The 19079-nt window shown below is 42.0% G+C and overlaps 1 protein-coding gene across 3 annotated transcripts in view; it reads right to left on the bottom strand.

The window, feature by feature from the left end:
* Positions 1–5755: 5755 nt before the first annotated feature.
* dnaaf4 (dynein axonemal assembly factor 4) overlaps positions 5756–19079 on the bottom strand; it is a 20262-nt gene continuing 6938 nt past the window's right edge. For 2 of the 3 annotated variants that reach the window (XM_039770258.1, XM_039770260.1), the window contains exons 6-9: positions 14772–14881; positions 13615–13768; positions 12806–12911; positions 7905–9135 (exon numbers count right to left, since the gene is read on the bottom strand). In XM_039770258.1, the coding sequence (XP_039626192.1) occupies positions 9026–9135; positions 12806–12911; positions 13615–13768; positions 14772–14881 (480 nt within the window). In that variant the 3' untranslated portion in view covers positions 7905–9025. Of the gene's footprint in view, positions 6030–7904; positions 9136–12805; positions 12912–13614; positions 13769–14771; positions 14882–19079 lie in introns of those variants that run through there. The other variant, XM_039770259.1, reaches the window with a different exon arrangement.

Genomic DNA, 19079 nt, shown 5'->3' with positions numbered 1-19079 from the left:
AGAATGTTGATAGGGGAAAGAAAGTTTTCCATATAAATGAAGACTAAGGGGCTTCGCCCTCTGCTCGCTTTGCTTGCCAGCCCCACTGCCTGTGCTACGTGCCTGCCACTTCACCTCTCTGCCGCTCGCGTATGTGGATTTCACTTTCACCAAACAACAAATCTTTTAATTCTCGGGGATAAGCCTGTTCATTGGGAAGAAGCACTACTTGTCAATGATGGGAACACAAATTAGACGATCTACAAGTCTCCAACTTAAAGTTTAAAGCCAAACAATATCTACATACTTCTGTCATATCACCTATCCATCCATCCATTATCCAACCCGCTATACCCTAACTACAGGGTCACAGAGGTCTGCTGGAGCCAATCCCAGCCAACACAGGGCGCAAGGCAGGAAATAAACCCCGGGCAGGGCGCCAGCGCACACACACACACACGCACCAAGCACAAACTAGGGACAATTTTGAATCGCCAATGCACCCAACCTGCATGTCTTTAGACTGTGGGAGGAAACCCACACAGACACGGGGAGAACATGCAGACACGCAGGGAGGACCTGGGAAGCGAACCTGAGTCTCCTAACTGCACCACCGTGCCGCCCTCATATCACCTATTTCCATATATTCAAACTCTTTGCACTTTTACCTTTTCGTCAATATTACACTGAATTTTGATTCCGTGTTTGAAATTACATCGTGGCAACGCAACATATAACTGCCCGTGAGTGAATATCGTTTCTTTCTCTCAACATGAACTGTGTCTGACAATAGCATTCACACAAATGGGAAATGATTGAACCGCGTGCATGGCTGTAAATATTTTAGATGTGAGCGGGAGTTTTCCAGATCTCTCTGCATAAAGTCTTGTCTCGCGGGATTCCACTTTCACCAAACAACAAATCTTTTCTCGTGGATACGCCTTTTCATTGGGAAGAAACACTACATTTCCCAGATGGCAACATGAAACTGGACGATCTACAAGTCTCAGACTTAAAGTTGAAACCCAAACAATATATTCGATCTCTTTCCGCTGTTCCGTTATTTCACCGAGTACTAATTTCCGTTTGTTTGCACTAATGTGATCTTTACTATCATGTTTTTGAGACTTTCGAGTTTTCCTACTTCCGTTATCTCTAACCTGCTCTGCCTGTCTATCGTGCCAACATTTTTGAATTCTTTATGACGTTCTGCTTTGTCACCTACTCTGTGTCTTTCATTTCCAGCCCCTGGTGTGCTTAAATCTCTTGGCACGAAGTCTCGTATCGCTGGATGTGAAAGTTTCTCTCTGAGAAAGTCACTTCTCGTCTCTCTCTTCCCAAGATTGCTTTTATTATAATAAGAGAGAAATGTTTCAGGAGGTTTCAGCCAGCGCACATGAACCTTACAGAAGTGACAGGATCATTGCAAAGCCCAAACAGCATCACCCTGCATTGCCATAGTCCTTATCCTAAAATAAACACTCTTTTAGACCTGTCCTCAGGAGTACCTAGTGAAGGATCCAAAGTGTGAAATGATTTTCCTGCTAATCTAGGCTAGCAAGCTTCTCCATACTGGGAACTGGTAAGCATCTCTTACATTGAAGAGAAATTGCAGCTCCTGTTATGAGAACCGCTGGTGCTGTCTATTAAGCTTAAGGACCTGGACGTGCTGAAAATGTGCCGTTTTTACAGCTCAAGGTCCTGGACCTGGGTTTGTCAAAAATGGTATGGAGACTCAGCTTCACTCTCAGTTATTTTGCCTTTAGTTGCTCTACGATAGCAGTGAGTACACTCTTGGACGGTTCTCCTACCACTACCTTAACACATTCGACCTCAGCAAGTGCCTCTCATTGAGCGTCTTCAACATGTGAATGGAAACGTGTTGGGGTAAGGGCCCAGAAAACAACATGAAGTCAAATGTAAGTTCATGGTGGACTTTTGCAGAATCGCAGTTTCACAGCTGCCAGGGCTTGCTGCCTTTTCACATCCTGCTTTTATGTGGCAGTGCCAGCTTGTCTTTCTCGTGCCCTGCAGTTGTTTGCACAGCAAACATCATCTGAAAAGCCTTGATAAGGGCAGGGAGGTCACAGTGTTCTCTCCATCGTCATCTCTGGGCAGATGTCCAGCAAAATCTACAAAACTGGCAATTCCACCAGTAAACACATTTCAGTAGAAGCGGTGGCTTCCTTCCAACTATAATGTTCAGTGGCCAAATGTGACCAAGCATGGTTGGTTCCCATGGCTTTGCTCTAAATAATATCAACAGCTGACAGGCGGCATTTTCCTTTCACAATTTGAAAGACAGAGCATATCCCGCTTAGAAAGGAGAGCAGGGCATCTTCCCCTGGGTGAGTTACAGGTTTCTCCAAACCGATTGTATGGATCTCTTCTATCCATAGCAGCAAGGGGCCCTAAGGACACTTGAAACATCCCAGAGCAAGCCATTAAACTTATCTCTGCCTCAGATTATATGGCATTTCTGGACAGATCTACAGCTGCTTCCCAGCCAAATTATAATAAAGTTAAACACTGAACTGGATAAGGAGGTTGCATAAATGGATGAAGTAACTATCAGTAATAATACACAGTGAGCCAGATTGAAGTACCACATTTCTCAAGGTCACTGTGTGAGGTAAAGGAGGCAGCCGAGTGGGTTGGGGTGGAAGGTCCATTGTTAGGCGATCCCTTGTAGTTTTCAGTCAGCTACATGCCTTGGTCCGGTGCGCACCGTGCTTTCTCTGTTGAAGTGTTCTTCAAAAACAACGAATCCATCATCACAACGCACTTCGGCATTCCTCCAAACTAGGACGTCCCAAATCGGAAAAAAACAGTTCTTCAGTGGGTGGCTAAATTTAGACAGACGGGTACAACATTGAACAGAAAATCTCCAGGCCGTCATCGGACCACACAAATGCCTTAAAACTTCCAAGCTGTAATGGCATCAATTTTACATCTCCTAGACATTCAGCGTGCAAACCTGCTTCTGCCTTAGGCATTTCCAGCACGTCTTTGAGGAGGACTTTGCATGTTGACCTTAATTTCCATCCATACAAAATGATGGTAGTGCAGGAACTCACTGAGAGAGACTGGGAGAGCCGTAGAGAGTTGTGTGTGAACATTCTGCAAACCGTTCGAGATGCCATCATCATGTCCAGCGACGAGGCACATTTCCATTTGAATGGTTGCGTAAATAAGCAAAACTTTTGCTATTAGGCTGAAACCAACCCTCGTGAACTTCATCAGAGACCCCTGCACGGCGAGCGTGTTACAGTTTGGTGCGCCATTGCAGAATTTGGCATTTTAGGCCCTGACTTTTTTGAGGAGAGGAAAGCAACGGTCACCGTCACTTCAGAACGTTACATTGAAATGTGAGAGAACTTTTTGCGGCCCCAATTGGAAAAAAATGGATGTGGTGTATGCCTGGTTTCAACAGAATGGAGCAACAGCTCATACGGCACGGAGATCCATGCAAGTTTTGCAGGAGATGTTTCCGGGGAAGCTGATCTCCCTGCGCGGCAATGTCGGGTGGCCTTCACGTTCTCCTGATCTCGCTCCATGCGATTTCTCCTTGTGGGGCTCTCTCTCAAGTTGATGGTATACACACACCGACCGCAAAACCTTGAAGCCATCAAGGAAACTACTGGCCACAAAATCACAGATATTCCTCTTGAAATGGCTGCATGAGTCATGCGAGCGTTCAGAAATCCTCTCGAAGAGTGTATCGTGAAAGATGGTCCCCACCTTGAAGACATCATGTTTAAAACTATTTTGTAGACTCTTTCTTGTGTTGTAATGAAATTTATTTTGTCTTATAGTGTTTTTGTAGAATAAACTTTTGAAATGTGGTACTTCTTTTTGGCTCACCCTGTAGTAACAAATCACACATTGTACTGTCTTGAGAAGTCGCACAGGCTTATGGGATGGCTACTTGTCCATCTTTACTGTATCATACTACTTGTAGACTCCCCTTTTGTTCTGTGATACAAAACAATTTCTGAAAAAATCTTTGGCATGAATAATTTTGTCACAAAATAACAATTAGAAATTCTTTTTTTTTTGCTTATCAAACCATACAAATTAATCACATTTTATTTGCATAGGACAGAAGACTTTCTACAGGTGTAACATCACTTTCTAAATCAAAATGAGTGTGAAAGTACTACAGACACACGTGTGAGTGCATCATGTCTTTTGAAATACATAGCATTAAGACATTAGATGTGCTGCTTTAGTTGGCACTGTAATGACCGGGCACCAAAACTGGCATCTGTTTAAAGGTACAAAACCAGCTGGCATGCAGTATAGCCATTTACCTGCTGGCATGACCATGATTGTGTACAGTATGGGTTTGTTCATCATATTCTATTTCTGAATTAGTTTCTTTATCCATGAAAATGACAAAATTAAAAATGTAAATTAAAGAAATGACATACATAATCATTTCAGACTAACTTAATTAGATTATGGGCTGAGAGAGGATTTTTCTTATACGAGCAACAACAGGAGAAAGTAGGAACCGACACTAGATGGAGTGCCAGTCCATGCACCAACCCACACTAACACAGGGCCAATTTATAACTGCCAGTCAAGTTTTTGAGATACAGGAGAACAGCCAGAGCACCCCAAGGAAAAAAAAAACAAAACAACACATTGACACAGGAACAGAATGCAAACAAAATTAACGAAACCGGGCACAGAATCTGAACCTAAGATGCTAGATTTATGAACCGGTAGTCATGAAGACCTTTGAGAGGCTGGTCCTAAAACAGCTATGACCCTTGGTTTTCAGAACATCTTGATCCTCTGTCATTTGCCTATCAGACACTTATAGGTGTGTGCTCATCTCCAAGCTCCACAGAGCCTACTGCCACTAAAAGCTGACACCACGGTCAGGATGATATTCTTTGATTTTTTTCCCAGTACCTTTAACACCTTTCTGCCTTGTCAATTGGGGAAAAAGCTCAAGGCTTTGTATTCTGATGCCCCCATGAACTCCTGAATCATGGACTACTTGACCAACAGTCGGCAGTGTGTGAGGCTGGGGGACTGTGTGCCAGAAATGGTGGTGTGTAATACTGGAACACCTCAGGGAACCACTGTGTCTCCCTTCTGGTTTACCAGTCTACATAAAAGACTTCCAGCACAATACAAGTGCTTGCCATCTACAGAAACTTTCAGATGACTCCTGGGAGCTGGTGGCAGAATTGGCACTCCAGCCACCATAAAAAACCTCACGATAGATAGATAGATAGATAGATAGATAGATAGATAGATAGATAGATAGATAGAAGAAAGGCATTATATAATAGATAGATATGAAAGGCACTATATAATAGATAGATAGATAGATAGATAGATAAATAGATAGATAGATATAGGAAAGGCATTATATAATAGATAGATATGAAAGGCACTATAAAAGATAGATATAGATAGATAGATAGATAGATAGATAGATAGATAGATAGATAGGAGGAAAGGCACTATATAATAGATAGATAGATAGATAGATAGATAGATAGATAGATAGATAGATAGATAGATAGAGGAAAGGCACTATATAACAGATAGATAGATAGATATAGGAAAGGCACTATATAATAGATAGATAGATAGATAGATAGATAGATAGATAGATAGATAGATAGATAGATAGATGCTTTATTAATCCCAAGGGGAAATTCACAATTCACAGTGTTCCATTCCATCTGAACTAATGTGGTGCTGATGTATCACCCATCGCATGGCTGCACTCAGGTTTAATCTGGGGATCCTGAGTTAATTTGTCATGTGGTGGGTGCGGCAATGCACTGTATCAGCGTGTGCTCCTAACCTCTCCTCCTCTCTACTCCATCATAGGCTGAATTAATAATAGAGATGAGTACAGGATGGTAGTGGAGGACTTTGTCTTGTGGTGCAGGGACAACAACCTGCAACTCAGCATCAGCAGGACAAAAACAGCAGGTGGTGGATTCCAGCACACCAAGAACCCTCTGAGACCAGTCGCCATTCAGGGGGAGGACATGGAAGTGGTGTAGATCTACAAGCACCTGGGGGTTCACATAAATGATAATAATAATACATTTTATTTATATAGTGCCTTTCCAATGTTCAAGGTGCTTTACAGAGTCTCATAAAGAAACAGCAGGTATATGTAACATTGAATCAGATGTTTCCTGAATAGAACATTAAAACAGATAGATACAGGATATAAAAAGGCATTAAATAGAATAAAAGACAATAAACCAGAGTAAAATACTACATTCAATAGTAAAAGAAAGGCTAGCAAATAACATCATTTGTAATATAACATACACACACATATTATACTAAGCATCTGGCCAGTGAGGAAGACTGAAAGTGGAGGCAGAATGTCAGGTTAAGTTAAAGGCCTTCCTGAACAGATGAGTTTTCAGTTGTTTCTTAAAAGAATGAATGGAGTCAGCTGATCTCATTAATTTAGGGCGGTCATTCCAGAGTCAGGGTGCTATACAGCTAAAGGCCCTGCTGTCACTCATAGAGTGCAGGTTAGTGTGGGGCACAACAAGATGGCCAGAATCAGAGGAATGTAGTAGCAAACAGGAGCAGAGTGATGGAGAAGGTCACTGATGCAAGGCTATTTAAAGCTTTGTAGGTTAATAACAGAATTGTATATTCAATCCTGTAAGACACAGGGAGCCAGTCGAGGTGAAGCAGGATGGCTGTGATGTGCTCGCTGTTGCTGGCTCGTGTTAGGACTCTTGCAGCAGAGTTTTGAATCAGCTGGAGCTGCGATATAAGATTAGAAGGGATACCTGCCAGTAGGGACTTACAATGTGTTAAAAGCAGGGACAAGTTTCTTAGCATTAGAAAGAAGAGGAAGGAGTGAACACGTGACATGTTACAGAGGTGAAAGTAAGAAAGTTTCTTATTATTGTTTGTGGGCGGAATAAGAATGGGAGGAATCAAAAATGACATCAAGAATCCTTACATTAGAAGAAGGTCTGATGAGATCAGCATCAAGAGTGACTGAGAAGGAGCTCATTTTCTTAAGTTGTGCTTTAGTGACAATTTGCAGCAGTTCAATTTTGTTCTGCTCCATCCGGGTTTTAATTTCACTGAGGCAAGTTGTGAGCTGAGAAAGACCTGATGAAGTTTTATCTTTAATATTGAAATAGAGCTGAGCATCATCTTCATAAAAATGATAATGTAGTCCATAGCTACGAACGATATGGCTGGGGGAAAGCATAAAGATACAGAAGAGCAGAGGGCCGAGGACAGAGCCCTGAGGTACCCCTTGTATGACTGGCACTGGGCTCAATCTCCTGTTGTTAACTAACAAACTCTCAGCTGTCAGTCAGATTGGACTTAAACCACTGGAGGGACATGCCAGAAGCATCCAGCATGTTCTCCATTCTGGACAGTTGAAGGTCACGTCTAATGGTGTCAAATGTTGCACTGAGGGCTAACAGAATTCATATGCTGGTTTGTGCAGACTCTGGTGCCATAAGCAAATCATTAATTATCTGAAATAGAAGAGTTTAACATTTGTGCTGCACCCTGAAATCAGTCTGAAAGTGTCCCATCAAATTATTAGAAGTTACGTAATTGGTGAATTGGGAGGTTACAACAAGTTCAAGAACTTTTGACAGAAAAGGCAAGTTAGAAAATGGGCCGAAAACGAAGATTGTCAGAATCAAGACCAGACTTTTTTAACATTGGGGTTACAGAAGTGATTTTAAAAGTCGCTGGCACAAAGCCAGCGTCCAGGGATGTATTTATGATTTCTGTAACAGTCAGGTTTATGGTATGAAGGCAGGATTTAAGAAGTGTGGGTGGGATGGGGTCCAGTACACAGATTCATCACCAAGAAGAATGACTCTCTACGAAAGGAAATGTACGTGGGTTAATAATTCAGTCAGATCAGATAAATAAAATGCATTGTATTTTGTGCCCGACAACACAGTGGTGCTGTACAAGAAGGGCCAGAGCAGACTGAACTTGCTAAGGAGACTCCGGTCTTTGGATGTTCTACCAGTCCTTAGTAGCCAGCGTGGTGTTCTATGCAGGGGTCTCCTGGAGAATCTAATTGAGCTCAAAAGAAGCACAAATGCCTGAACAAACTTATCAGGAAAGCCTGCTTCCATCATGGGATGAACCCTGGACACAATGGAAGCTGTTGTGGGAAAAAAAAAAAAAGAGGATGACGGCAAAATTGGAAGGCATCATGAAATATCCCTTCCAGGAGGCGCTCTCTCTCTTGGAGCACTTTAATCCTCAGGCTCTTTCCACTAAGGTGTGCTAAGAAGCGTTTCTGGGGGTCTTTTCTACCCACTGCTGTCAGGCAATTCAATGCTTCCTCCCAATGCATTTGTGATTATTATTTTTATTTACTTATTTATTAATTGATCGACTGGCAGTATTATTTGTCTTGTGAGTCTGTATCCTTCTTTTTTTATGTTTCTCCTGCTGTACGCACCTGAATTTCTAATAAACTTTATTTATTCTAATCTAATCTAGTCCTAGCTACTGAGCCTCCATGCTGCCTGCAAAGAAAGACATTAGCAAGAAATAGCCCTTTAATGGAAAGTGTACGGCTATTAATGGACAGGCCAATAAGGTCACCTAACTTGAACCCCAGTCACTCTGTTCATAAATAGTAATTCTCATAACATGCATTAGTAGTGTTTGCATTTTACACTTCAATGCTGTGGAGTCATTTTCATTCTAGCAAAAAGCAGTTACATACAGCAACACTGACTCCATTACAGATGGCATTGTAACCTCAACCCCACTCCCAGTTTCATAAGAATTTTTCATACCCCCTTGAGAACCACTGCCATAGTCACTAGAGGATCATACCAGCCTAAAATAAATATGCTTTCTCTAAAAAAGCCTAAATCTGCATTTTATTGCTAGTGATTTAAAGTAGTAGCATGTTTAAATAAACGAGGTAACCATGAAAATATGAAATATCTGATGGACCAACAAGTCAACGGCAACAAAAAATCTCACACAAATGAGAAATTATTATATTTTTTTTAGATCAGTCACTCATTTACTTTTGTTAGGAGCTGGGTACCGTTCCTTGAATGACCTGCCTGATCTTTTCGGCATCCGCAGCCACGGTTTTATTATGTGGATTGATTTTAAGAGCGGCATCATAATCCTGCAGACCTGTTCAAAAGAAAAGGACAAAAATGTGAATGTGGGTGTTACAATCTAAAAGAAAAAACAAAAAACTTTGTTTGAAATTATTTATTTTACTGTAGATCTGCGTGTGCTGCTTTTCAAAAAAAAAAGACTCACAATCAATATCACATCACATTCTAAAACCTGCTAAATCTTTTACAGGGTTGCAAGGAGTAGAAACCTAATCCAACAGCACCGGGTACAAAGGCAGGAACCAGTCGTCACAAGGCCCCTTTATGGAAAAAACAAAAAAACCCTTGTATGTATGTATATGTGTGTGTGTGTGTGTATATATATATATATATATATATATATAAATATATATATATATATACATACATACATACATACATACCGCTCAAAAGAATTAAAGGAACACTTTTTAATCAGAGTATAGCATAAAGTCAATGAAACTTATGGGATATTAATCTGGTCAGTTAAGTAGCAGAGGGGTTGTTAATCAGTTTCAGCTGCTGTGGTGTTAATGAAATTAACAACAGATGCACTAGAGGGGCAACAATGAGATGACCCCAAAACAGGAATGGTTTAACAGGTGGAGGCCACTGACATTTTTCCCTCCTCATCTTTTCTGACTGTTTCTTCACTAGTTTTGCATTTGGCTACAGTCAGTGTCACTACTGGTAGCATGAGGCGATACCTGGACCCTACAGAGGTTGCACAGGTAGTCCAACTTCTCCAGGATGGCACATCAATACGTGTCATTGCCAGAAGGTTTGCTGTGTCTCCCTGCACAGTCTCAAGGGCATGGAGGAGATTCTAGGAGACAAGCAGTTACTCTAGGAGAGCTGGAGAGGGCCATAGAAGGTCCATAACCCATCAGCAGGACCAGTATCTGCTCCTTTGGGCAAGGAGGAACAGGATGAGCACTGCCAGAGCCCTACAAAATGACCTCCAGCAGGCCACTGGTGTGAATGTCTCTGACCAAACAACCAGAAAGACTTCATGAGGGTGACCCAAGGGCCCCATGTCCTCTAATGGGCCCTGAGCTCACTGCCCAGCAGCATGCAGCTCGATTGGCATTCGCCATAGAATACCAGAATTGGCAGATGCACCACTGGTGCCCTGTGCTTTTTACAGATGAGAGCAGGTTCACCCTGAGCACGTGACAGAAGTGAAAGGGTCTGGAGAAGCCATGGAGAACATTATGCTGCCTGTAACATCATTCAGCATGAGCAGTTTGGTGGTGGGTTAATGATTGTCTCGGGAGGCATATCCATGGAGGGTCACACAGACCGCTACAGGCTTGACAAAGGCACCTTGGCTGCCATTAGGTATCAGGATGAAATCCTTGGACCCATTGTCAGACCCTATGCTGGTACAGTGGCTCCTGGTGCACGACAATTCCTGGCCTCATGTGGTGAGAGTATGCAGGCAGTTCCTGGAGGATGAAGGAATTGATACCATTGACTGGCCACCACACTTTCCTGACCTAAATCCAATAGAACACCTCTGGGACATTATGTTTTGGTCCATCCAATGCCACCAGGTTGCACCTCAGACTGTCCAGGAGCTCAGTGATGCCCTGGTCCAGATCTGGGAGGAGATCCCCACAACACCATCTGTCATCTCATTAGAAGCATGCACCGATGTTGTCAGGCATGTATACAAGAACACAGGGGCCATACAAAGTGCTGCGTACAATTTTGATTTGCTGCAATTAAATTTTGGCAAAATGGACTAGCCTGCCACATCATTTTTTCACTCTGATTTTTGGGCGTCTTTGAATTCAGGGCTCTGTAGGTTGATCATTTTCATTTCCATCAAACGATGTGGCATCCTTTCGTTCCTAACACATTACCCAGTCTATATCAGTATAGATATCCAGGAGGATTTCTTTTTCCCATTGAGATCTGATGTGTTTTCATAGTGTTCCTTTAACTTTTTTGAGGAGTTATATATGTATATGTATATGTATATGTATATATATGTATATGTATATGTATATGTATATGTATATGTATATGTATATGTATGTATATGTATATGTATATACACATTATATATATAGTATATATATATATATATATATATATATATATATATATATATATATATATATACTGTATACTAGCAAAATACCCGTGCTTTGCAGCGGCGAAGTACTGTCTTAAAATTTTTATTAAGAAGAAAATTAAACCTTTTTAAACTGAGGGAAAATATACTAATAATTATTTGTTAAGGATCTCTTTGTATGCCACGTTATCAGTTTGGCCCTCCAGTTGTAATATGACCAAGCTGTGCACTGAGCTTACTCTTGAGCATGTAACTTACAGTTGGCCATGTGAACAGTAATCTTGCCTCAAATCTCACAGCTTGGATTGCTGCTGTCATAATCGGTTTGAGTTTCATGGTTTGTTTCAATTACGTTAGTATTTGTAGGACTTGTGTTGAAGAGACATTCAGCATCTGTCAAGCGTTGTAAGTATACAACTGGTTTCATCGATAACTTCACATCCAGCTTTTGAGAGTTTAAACATTCATAAACATCAAAGTGTCCACTACTGAAATCGTCACCCGTGATGTTTAAGAGGCACAGGCGGTTGTCGAAAGGTGTATTTGGCCATTTCGGTACATTTGAAAGCGACAACCCAACAATTCACCGGCAGCCGGGGGACCCAACGCCGCCTCACACGGTGACCGAGCTGCAGGCTATGGACGTATATATGTACGTAAGTAGGATTCAGTTAGCGTTGGAAACCTGCGTACCAAATTCCTTGAAGATGGGCCCATAAGTAACAAAGACCGTTGAAAAGTTAAATATGGCGGCCGACAGTGGCATTATACCACCAAAATAAGTACGTACATCGGTTTTGGTTAGCGCAGGGAAGCCACCTATCAAATTTCGTGAAGATGGGGCCATAAATAAGAAAGTTCAACATGGCAAACGTTGTCAACCATTACTCGTAGAATTTCGAAATGAAACCTGCTTAACTTTTGTAAGTAACCTGTAAGGAATGAGCCTGCCAAATTTCAGCCTTCTACCTACACGGGAAGTTGGAGAATTAGTGACGTTGAGAAGTTCAATATGGCGGCCGACAGTGGCGCCATACCACCGAAATAAGTACGTACATCGGTTTGGTTAGCGCAGGGAAGCCGCCTACCAAATTTCGTGAAGATGGGGCCATAAATAAGAAAGTTCAACATGGCGGATGTTGTTAACCATTATGACCGTTACGCTTACAATTTCAAAATGAAACCTGCTTAACTTTTGTAAGTAAGCTGTAAGGAATGAGCCTGCCAAATTTCAGCCTTCTTACCTACACGGGAAGTTGGAGAATTAGTGATTAGTGAGTGAGTGAGTGAGTGAGTGAGGGCTTTGCCTTTTATTAGTATAGATATATATATACACACACACATACACACAAGTGGTCATTGCTTTTGGTGACACTCTGAGGTTTTTTTTAATTGCCCTAGCTAAACATTTTTATTGAAAACACTAATTATTGGAAAACAAAGGAGAGAGGTGGAATAAACGCAATGCATTGTGTTATTAACTAGCAGGTTTACCCACTGACTCATCAGTTCCAAAGTTTGCAAAAAGGACAAATTGCTATCAGGGTCACTCCAAATAATTGTTAGCAATAGCTTAAGTCAAGAACATGTACCTCAGGTGTTTGTTCCATTCTGCACTTACCTTCTACATACAATTCTAATTCACAGAAAGCTGTTCCACGTCTAATGTGGGCTTTCACTCTGGATTCTGAATTATCAGGAACTGGTGGCGTTAACAACTCAAGGGCCTAAATGAAGAGGGAAGACAAAACAGAACACTTTCATAACCACTTGTCTTATATGTTGCAAACTACTGAATGTACCATAATGCTTTTTTATAGTTTGTATGAACATTTGAAGAGCATTTGTGCCTGTTAAGTGTTTTCTAACAAGTCCAAATATATTCAGACTTTTATACGAGTTAAATATAACAGGACATTCAGACTCACTTACTCTAATTCAGGGTAGCAGTGGCTACGGCCTGTCCTGGCGGTACAAGGCAAAAGGCAAGAAACACCCTGGAAATGCTGCTAGTTCTTAATAAGGATAATTAAGTGTAGTCTTATCTAAAGGTTCAAAAAGAAATGCTCCATTAAACTGAACATATGAATACACTTCTATTATTTTTTATCTAAACCTCATTAACCCGCTTTTAATATTAAAGGCTTGTGTGTAGCAACGAGAAACGATTTCTGGAAAGAACGTGAAACATTGCAAAGCTCACCTCACCCTTACTGCAACATCCATCCATTATCCAACCTGCTATATCCTAACTACAGGATCACGGGGGTCTGCTGGAGCCAATCCCAGCCAACACAGGGTGCAAGGCAGGAAACAAACCCCGGGCAGGGCGCCAGCCCACCACAGTTTTACTGCAACAATTTACAGTAAACAATTTGCCTAACATGATGTTTTTAAAATTTAACAGGAAATTGGAAATATTCATCTTACCCTGGAGGAATCTTCAATTGCTTTGTGTAGATTTCTCAGTTTGAGGTGACATGCAGCACGATTTAGAAACAGGGATGGGAGTTTACTGTTCAGTTTAATAGCCAGGTTGTAGGCATTCACTGCAGCAAGATAGTTCTGTGATGCAAATAATTTGCTAAACAAAAGAAAAAAAGAACAATTTACATAATATAAAATAACTTTATAAACTGTCTTAATCCAATTCAGGGCTGCAACAATGATGCCTGGCAAGAACCTACCCTGGACAGGATGCCAGTTCACTGCAAAGTCAACTCACATACACATAAATGCAAACATATACACTCACACTATGCAATTATCATACAATGTACCTGAATGAAAATTAATGCAGACCTAGAGAGAATATGCAAACTCCACACTGTCCGTGCACTGATTTCAATGCCAGGACATTGGGGTTTTGAAGCAGCATTGCTACCCACTGCACCCACCATTACACCAAAGAACAAATAAATTCAGATTCAAAAAGTGTTTAGGCCTTAACTTTCTTCAAGGACAAATGGGATGAACTGCAAAAATCCAGGGGTGCAAAGCTTGTAGAAACTTACAATGGATATGCTGCCAAAGGGGCTTCTACAAACACTTACACAAATGACAGATTTCAGATTTTGATGTTAAATAAATTTGCAGAATCTTTCTGAGAGCCTGTTTTCACTTTGACATTATCGGTTGAGTGTATATTGACATGCGAAAATTGCAAATTTATCCATCCATCCACCACAGGGCGCGCGCGTGCACACACACACACACACACACACACACACACACACACACACACACACACACACACACACACCAAGCACACACTAGGGACAATTTAGAATCGGCAATGCACCTGACCTGCATGTCTTTGGACTGTGGGAGGAAACCCACGCAGACACGGGGAGAAGCAAATTAATCCATTTAAAACAAAATCTAAAACAAAATACAGCATCTATCCATTCATTTTCTAACCCGCTGAATCCGAATACAGGGTCACGGGGGTCTGCTGGAGCCAATCCCAGCCAACACAGGGCACAAGGCAGGAACCAATCCTGGGCAGGGTGCCAACCGAAAATACAGCATGCAGAAGTTAAAGTGGAAAGTCAAAAATAAAACCTCTATTTAAACATGTCACCTACTTTCCCTTCTCTTTTAGCCATTCTGGATTTTTCTCCTCTTCTGTAAGATCCTTCAGTTCTGACAGATCATTATTTAATGCTTTCCCAGCATCTGCTTGTTTTTTAAGCCACTGTATACACAAAACCATAAAAATAATTAAGATCTGAAAGGAAAATTCCAATTACAAACATTGATTTTCTATTCTTCCTTTTTTCCCTCTACACTGTTGACTTTTAAAGTCAAATATCTGCGATATCTGGGCTGCTGTATGAAGTTGTAAATATATACAGAGTGAGTCAAAGTTATGTTAACACTAATACTACCGCTATGTATATATACAGTTTTACAATTTTTGTGGACAATTTATGTGTCACATATGGTACATGTGTTGAAGAAGATGGCAAACAGGTTGAGATATTGCTGGAAATTATCTTGCACATATGAAGTATGTTTTGTGAATAACTTGTTTCCGCCATTCAAATGTTAACATAATTTTGACTCACCCTGTATAAATTGTCACACACACATGCGCATGGGGGACAGTTTACAGTCTCAAATAGTGTTATTAGTCAGCCAGACCAGGGGTTGGCGCTCACACCTCATCCTCTCCCATCTTGTTCCTCTGCAGTTCAGCCGAAGTCCCTGCGTTCTCAATGACATCACCATCAGTCCATCAACTGTTGACATCACATCTGGCAAACCCTGATGACATCATTTCTGGTACCCAGAATCCCCCTTCCTGCGACATCAGTTCCTGTTACGGCCACCTTGACTCCACCTCTTCCTGGTACCCACCATATTTATAGAGCAGTCTCAACCTGTTAGTCAGTTCGGTTGTGAATTTCTAGTATATGGGGATGCGATCCACAAACCTTTTTCTGTCTGCTGCCTAATTTTTTTATCACAATATATTATATATGTTTATATATATTCATCACAATCTCTACATATAAAAGGCAAAGCCCTCACTGACTCATCACTAATTCTCCCACTTGTCATATAGGTGGGAAGCTGAAATTTCGCTTGCTCATTCCTTGCAGTGTACTTACAAAAGTTAGGTATGTTTCATGTCCTATTGCAACACCCAAGGGGGGAAACGGGTGTACCCTCTAAACTGTTTATATAGATGGGGGAAACCCCTCCTCACTATTTCTGCGACTTCTAATATACGTAGGAAGCCCAAATTTCCCACGCTCATTCTTTACACTGTACTTACAAACGTTAAGTATGTTTCATTTCGCGCCATGTGCCGTAACAAACTTTCAAACTTCTTGGAGGTTCTCACTATTATGCCGTAAGGAACTTTCAGAACTGACCTCTTCTTTTGGTGGTTTCATTCCTTATTTCCGTTAACACGATTAATGTCACGGCAGAGAGGGCACAAGGGCTGCCCCTGGTCCCCCTTCCTTTTTCCGCATTGGCCGCTGTCTGCGCACCTACCACATGGTTGGCTCCCTGCCTATATGCCTTGTAATGGATGGCCGGCCATTTATCCCGGCCAATACCCCCAAGCCGCCAGGTGGAGCCCTCCTTGCAGCGAGGAGGTCCCCAGAAGACCAGCAGGGCATCATGGACATTGGAGTTTTTATGCAAAGCCCTGCTGGATGCCGTGGGGGCCACAGGAGGGAGCTGCAGGGAGGACCGAGGGCTTCTTCGTGCCCTGTGACCCGGAGGTTCGTCACAGGAAGAGCGGGACTTCCGGGTTGAAGAAAGGGACTATTTACCCTGACCCGGAAGGGAAAAGGACTTGTGGACTATTGGGCAGAAACACTTCCGGGTCAGGGATTATAAAAGGACTTTGGGAACTCACAGACAATGAGCTGAGCTAGGTGGAAGGGTGGCAACGTGTCTGGGAGCTGGAGGATTGGTTATTTGTTTATTATTGTATTATTGTGAGATTTATGAGTATTGTGGAGGAGAGTGTGCTTTGTGCACTGTGGAAGAGAAATAAAGTCAACATTTGGACTTTTACCTGGTGTCTGGAGTCGTGGACAGGGGTTCAAGGGAGCAAGAGACCCCCCTTATCGTTCACAGCCTATATATATATTAACGACATCCCGCGCTCATGTGCCTCCTCACTCGCTTCCTTACTTTCCTCAGCTGTTCGTCGTGCTCACTGCTCCCTTCTTCTTTACTCCACCGCTTCAAGCCTGTTATTGTTCACCTTCCTTCACTTCTTCCTGCTGATGACTCCTGCCTTTTCATTTAGTTTCTTTACATTCTTAATCCTCCGCATACTCTACTTTTGAAAGTTGGTGCACCAATTATGTTACTACGAAACTTACAACCAGCAAAACTTTATAAAGGCACCAGGCTTCAGATCAAATCTCTACATAAGAACCTCATTCAGGCAACTGTCTTCACTGGAACTGGCTCAGGGGAGACCGGATTTATTCTTCACATCCCTCTAACCTCCCGATACCAATTCAAACGTCTCCAAATTCCAGTAAGGGTCTGCTTCACTATGAGAATAAATAAGTTACTGGGCCAGACTCTAAAAAAGGTTGGCATTGACTTAACACAAGATGGCTTCCCACATGGCCAAATGTACGTTGCACGCTCAAGAGTAAGCTCAGCAGACAGCCTGGTCATTTTACAGCCCGAGGGCAGAACTGCAAAGATCGTTTACAAAGAGATCCTTACATCCAACAAATGTGCATTTCCCATACACAACATTTACAATCATAAATTAAACTCTTTACAATCATCAAATTCAGTCTCAATACTAAAATAAGCCTATGACAATTACATTGTCAATCATGTTACGTTATTTGTCAAATGTTTCCTTTTCTTCTTCATAACTGCTTTAACATACTACTTCTCCGCTGCGAAGCGCGGGTATTCTGCTAGTATATTATATACGAGGTCTGTCTATTAAATAACGAGACTGTGTTTCTATCTCTTGAACAAAGCAGTGAGAACTGATTATGAGCACTTGCCATGCTGGTTTAAACCCCTCCAAATCTGCACGACAAACAGCAACGCCCTCTGCTGTTTAGTTGATTGTCAGTCACCGTTTAATGCAGTTGCGTTTGCCCTTATGTGCCAGAATCATGCTAAGTTTCAAAGTTGAGCAATGTGTTAATTTAAAGTTTTTAGTACAATTGAACAAAACACCAATGGGAATCTTTTCAAATGCTTACTGAGGTTTACGGGGAAGACTGCATGTCTCGTGCTCATATGTTTTTAAAAAATTAAAATTGGTGCTTAAAGGAACACATTTTGAGTCAATGGATGCAGTAAAGAAGAAGACATCAGAGGTCTTGAAACAGCTGACAGAAACTGATCTGCTCCTCGCCTTCGACCAATGGTATGTAATTGCGAATGGGGATTGTATTGAAGGGGACAAGCATTAGAATTGTCATATTAATAAAAGTGAGTAATTGTGTCAGTCTCATTATTTAATAGGCAGACCTCGTATGTAATTGGTACGTACATACATTCTCAGATCTGCTTAATCCAAATAATATCGTCAGATTAAGGTATACATAAGTCACAAGGAGTAGACTCACACCTGGTGGCATGGATCGTGGACTATTTTACAGACAGACCTCAGTATGTGCGTCTCGAGAACTGCAGGTCTGACATTGTGGTCAGCAGCACAGGAGCACTGCAGGGGACTGGACTTTCTCCGGTCCTGTTCAGCCTATATACATCGGACTTCCAATAAAACTCAGAGTCCTACCACATGCAAAAGTTCGCTGATGACACTGCTATTGTGGGCTGCATCAGGAGTGGGCAGGAGGACGAGTATAGGAACCTAATCAAGGACTTTGTTAAATGGTGCGACTCAAACCACTTACACCTGAACACTAGAAAATTTAAGGAGCTGGTGGTGGACTTTAGAAGGCTCAGGCCCCTCATGGACCCTGTGATCATCAGAGGTGACTGTGTGCAGAGGGTGCAGACCTATAAATACCTGGGAGTGCAGCCTGACGATAAATTGGACTGGACTGCCCATACTGATGCTCTGTGCAAGAGAGGACAGAGCCGACTATACTTCCTTAGAAGACTGGCGTCCTTCAACATCTGCAATAAGATGCTGCAGATGTTCTACCAGACGGTTGTGGGCGAGTGCCCTCTTCTATGCGGTGGTGTGCTGGGGAGGCAGCATAAAGAAGAAGGACACCTCACGCCTGGACAAACTGGTGAGGAAGGCAGGCTCTATTGTAGACACAGAGCTGGACAGTTTGACATCCGTGACAGAGCGACGGGCGCTGAGCAGGCTCCTGTCAATCATGGAGAATCCACTGAACAGGATCATCTCCAGACAGAGGAACAGCTTCAGCGACAGACTGCTGTCACCGTCCTGCTCCACTGACAGACTG

Source organism: Polypterus senegalus, chromosome 12 (genome assembly GCF_016835505.1).
Source record: "Polypterus senegalus isolate Bchr_013 chromosome 12, ASM1683550v1, whole genome shotgun sequence".
In the NCBI taxonomy this organism is placed as follows: Eukaryota; Metazoa; Chordata; class Cladistia; order Polypteriformes; family Polypteridae; genus Polypterus; species Polypterus senegalus.
Note: the sequence above shows the minus strand (reverse complement) of the source record. Positions and strands in the feature narration are given on the sequence as shown.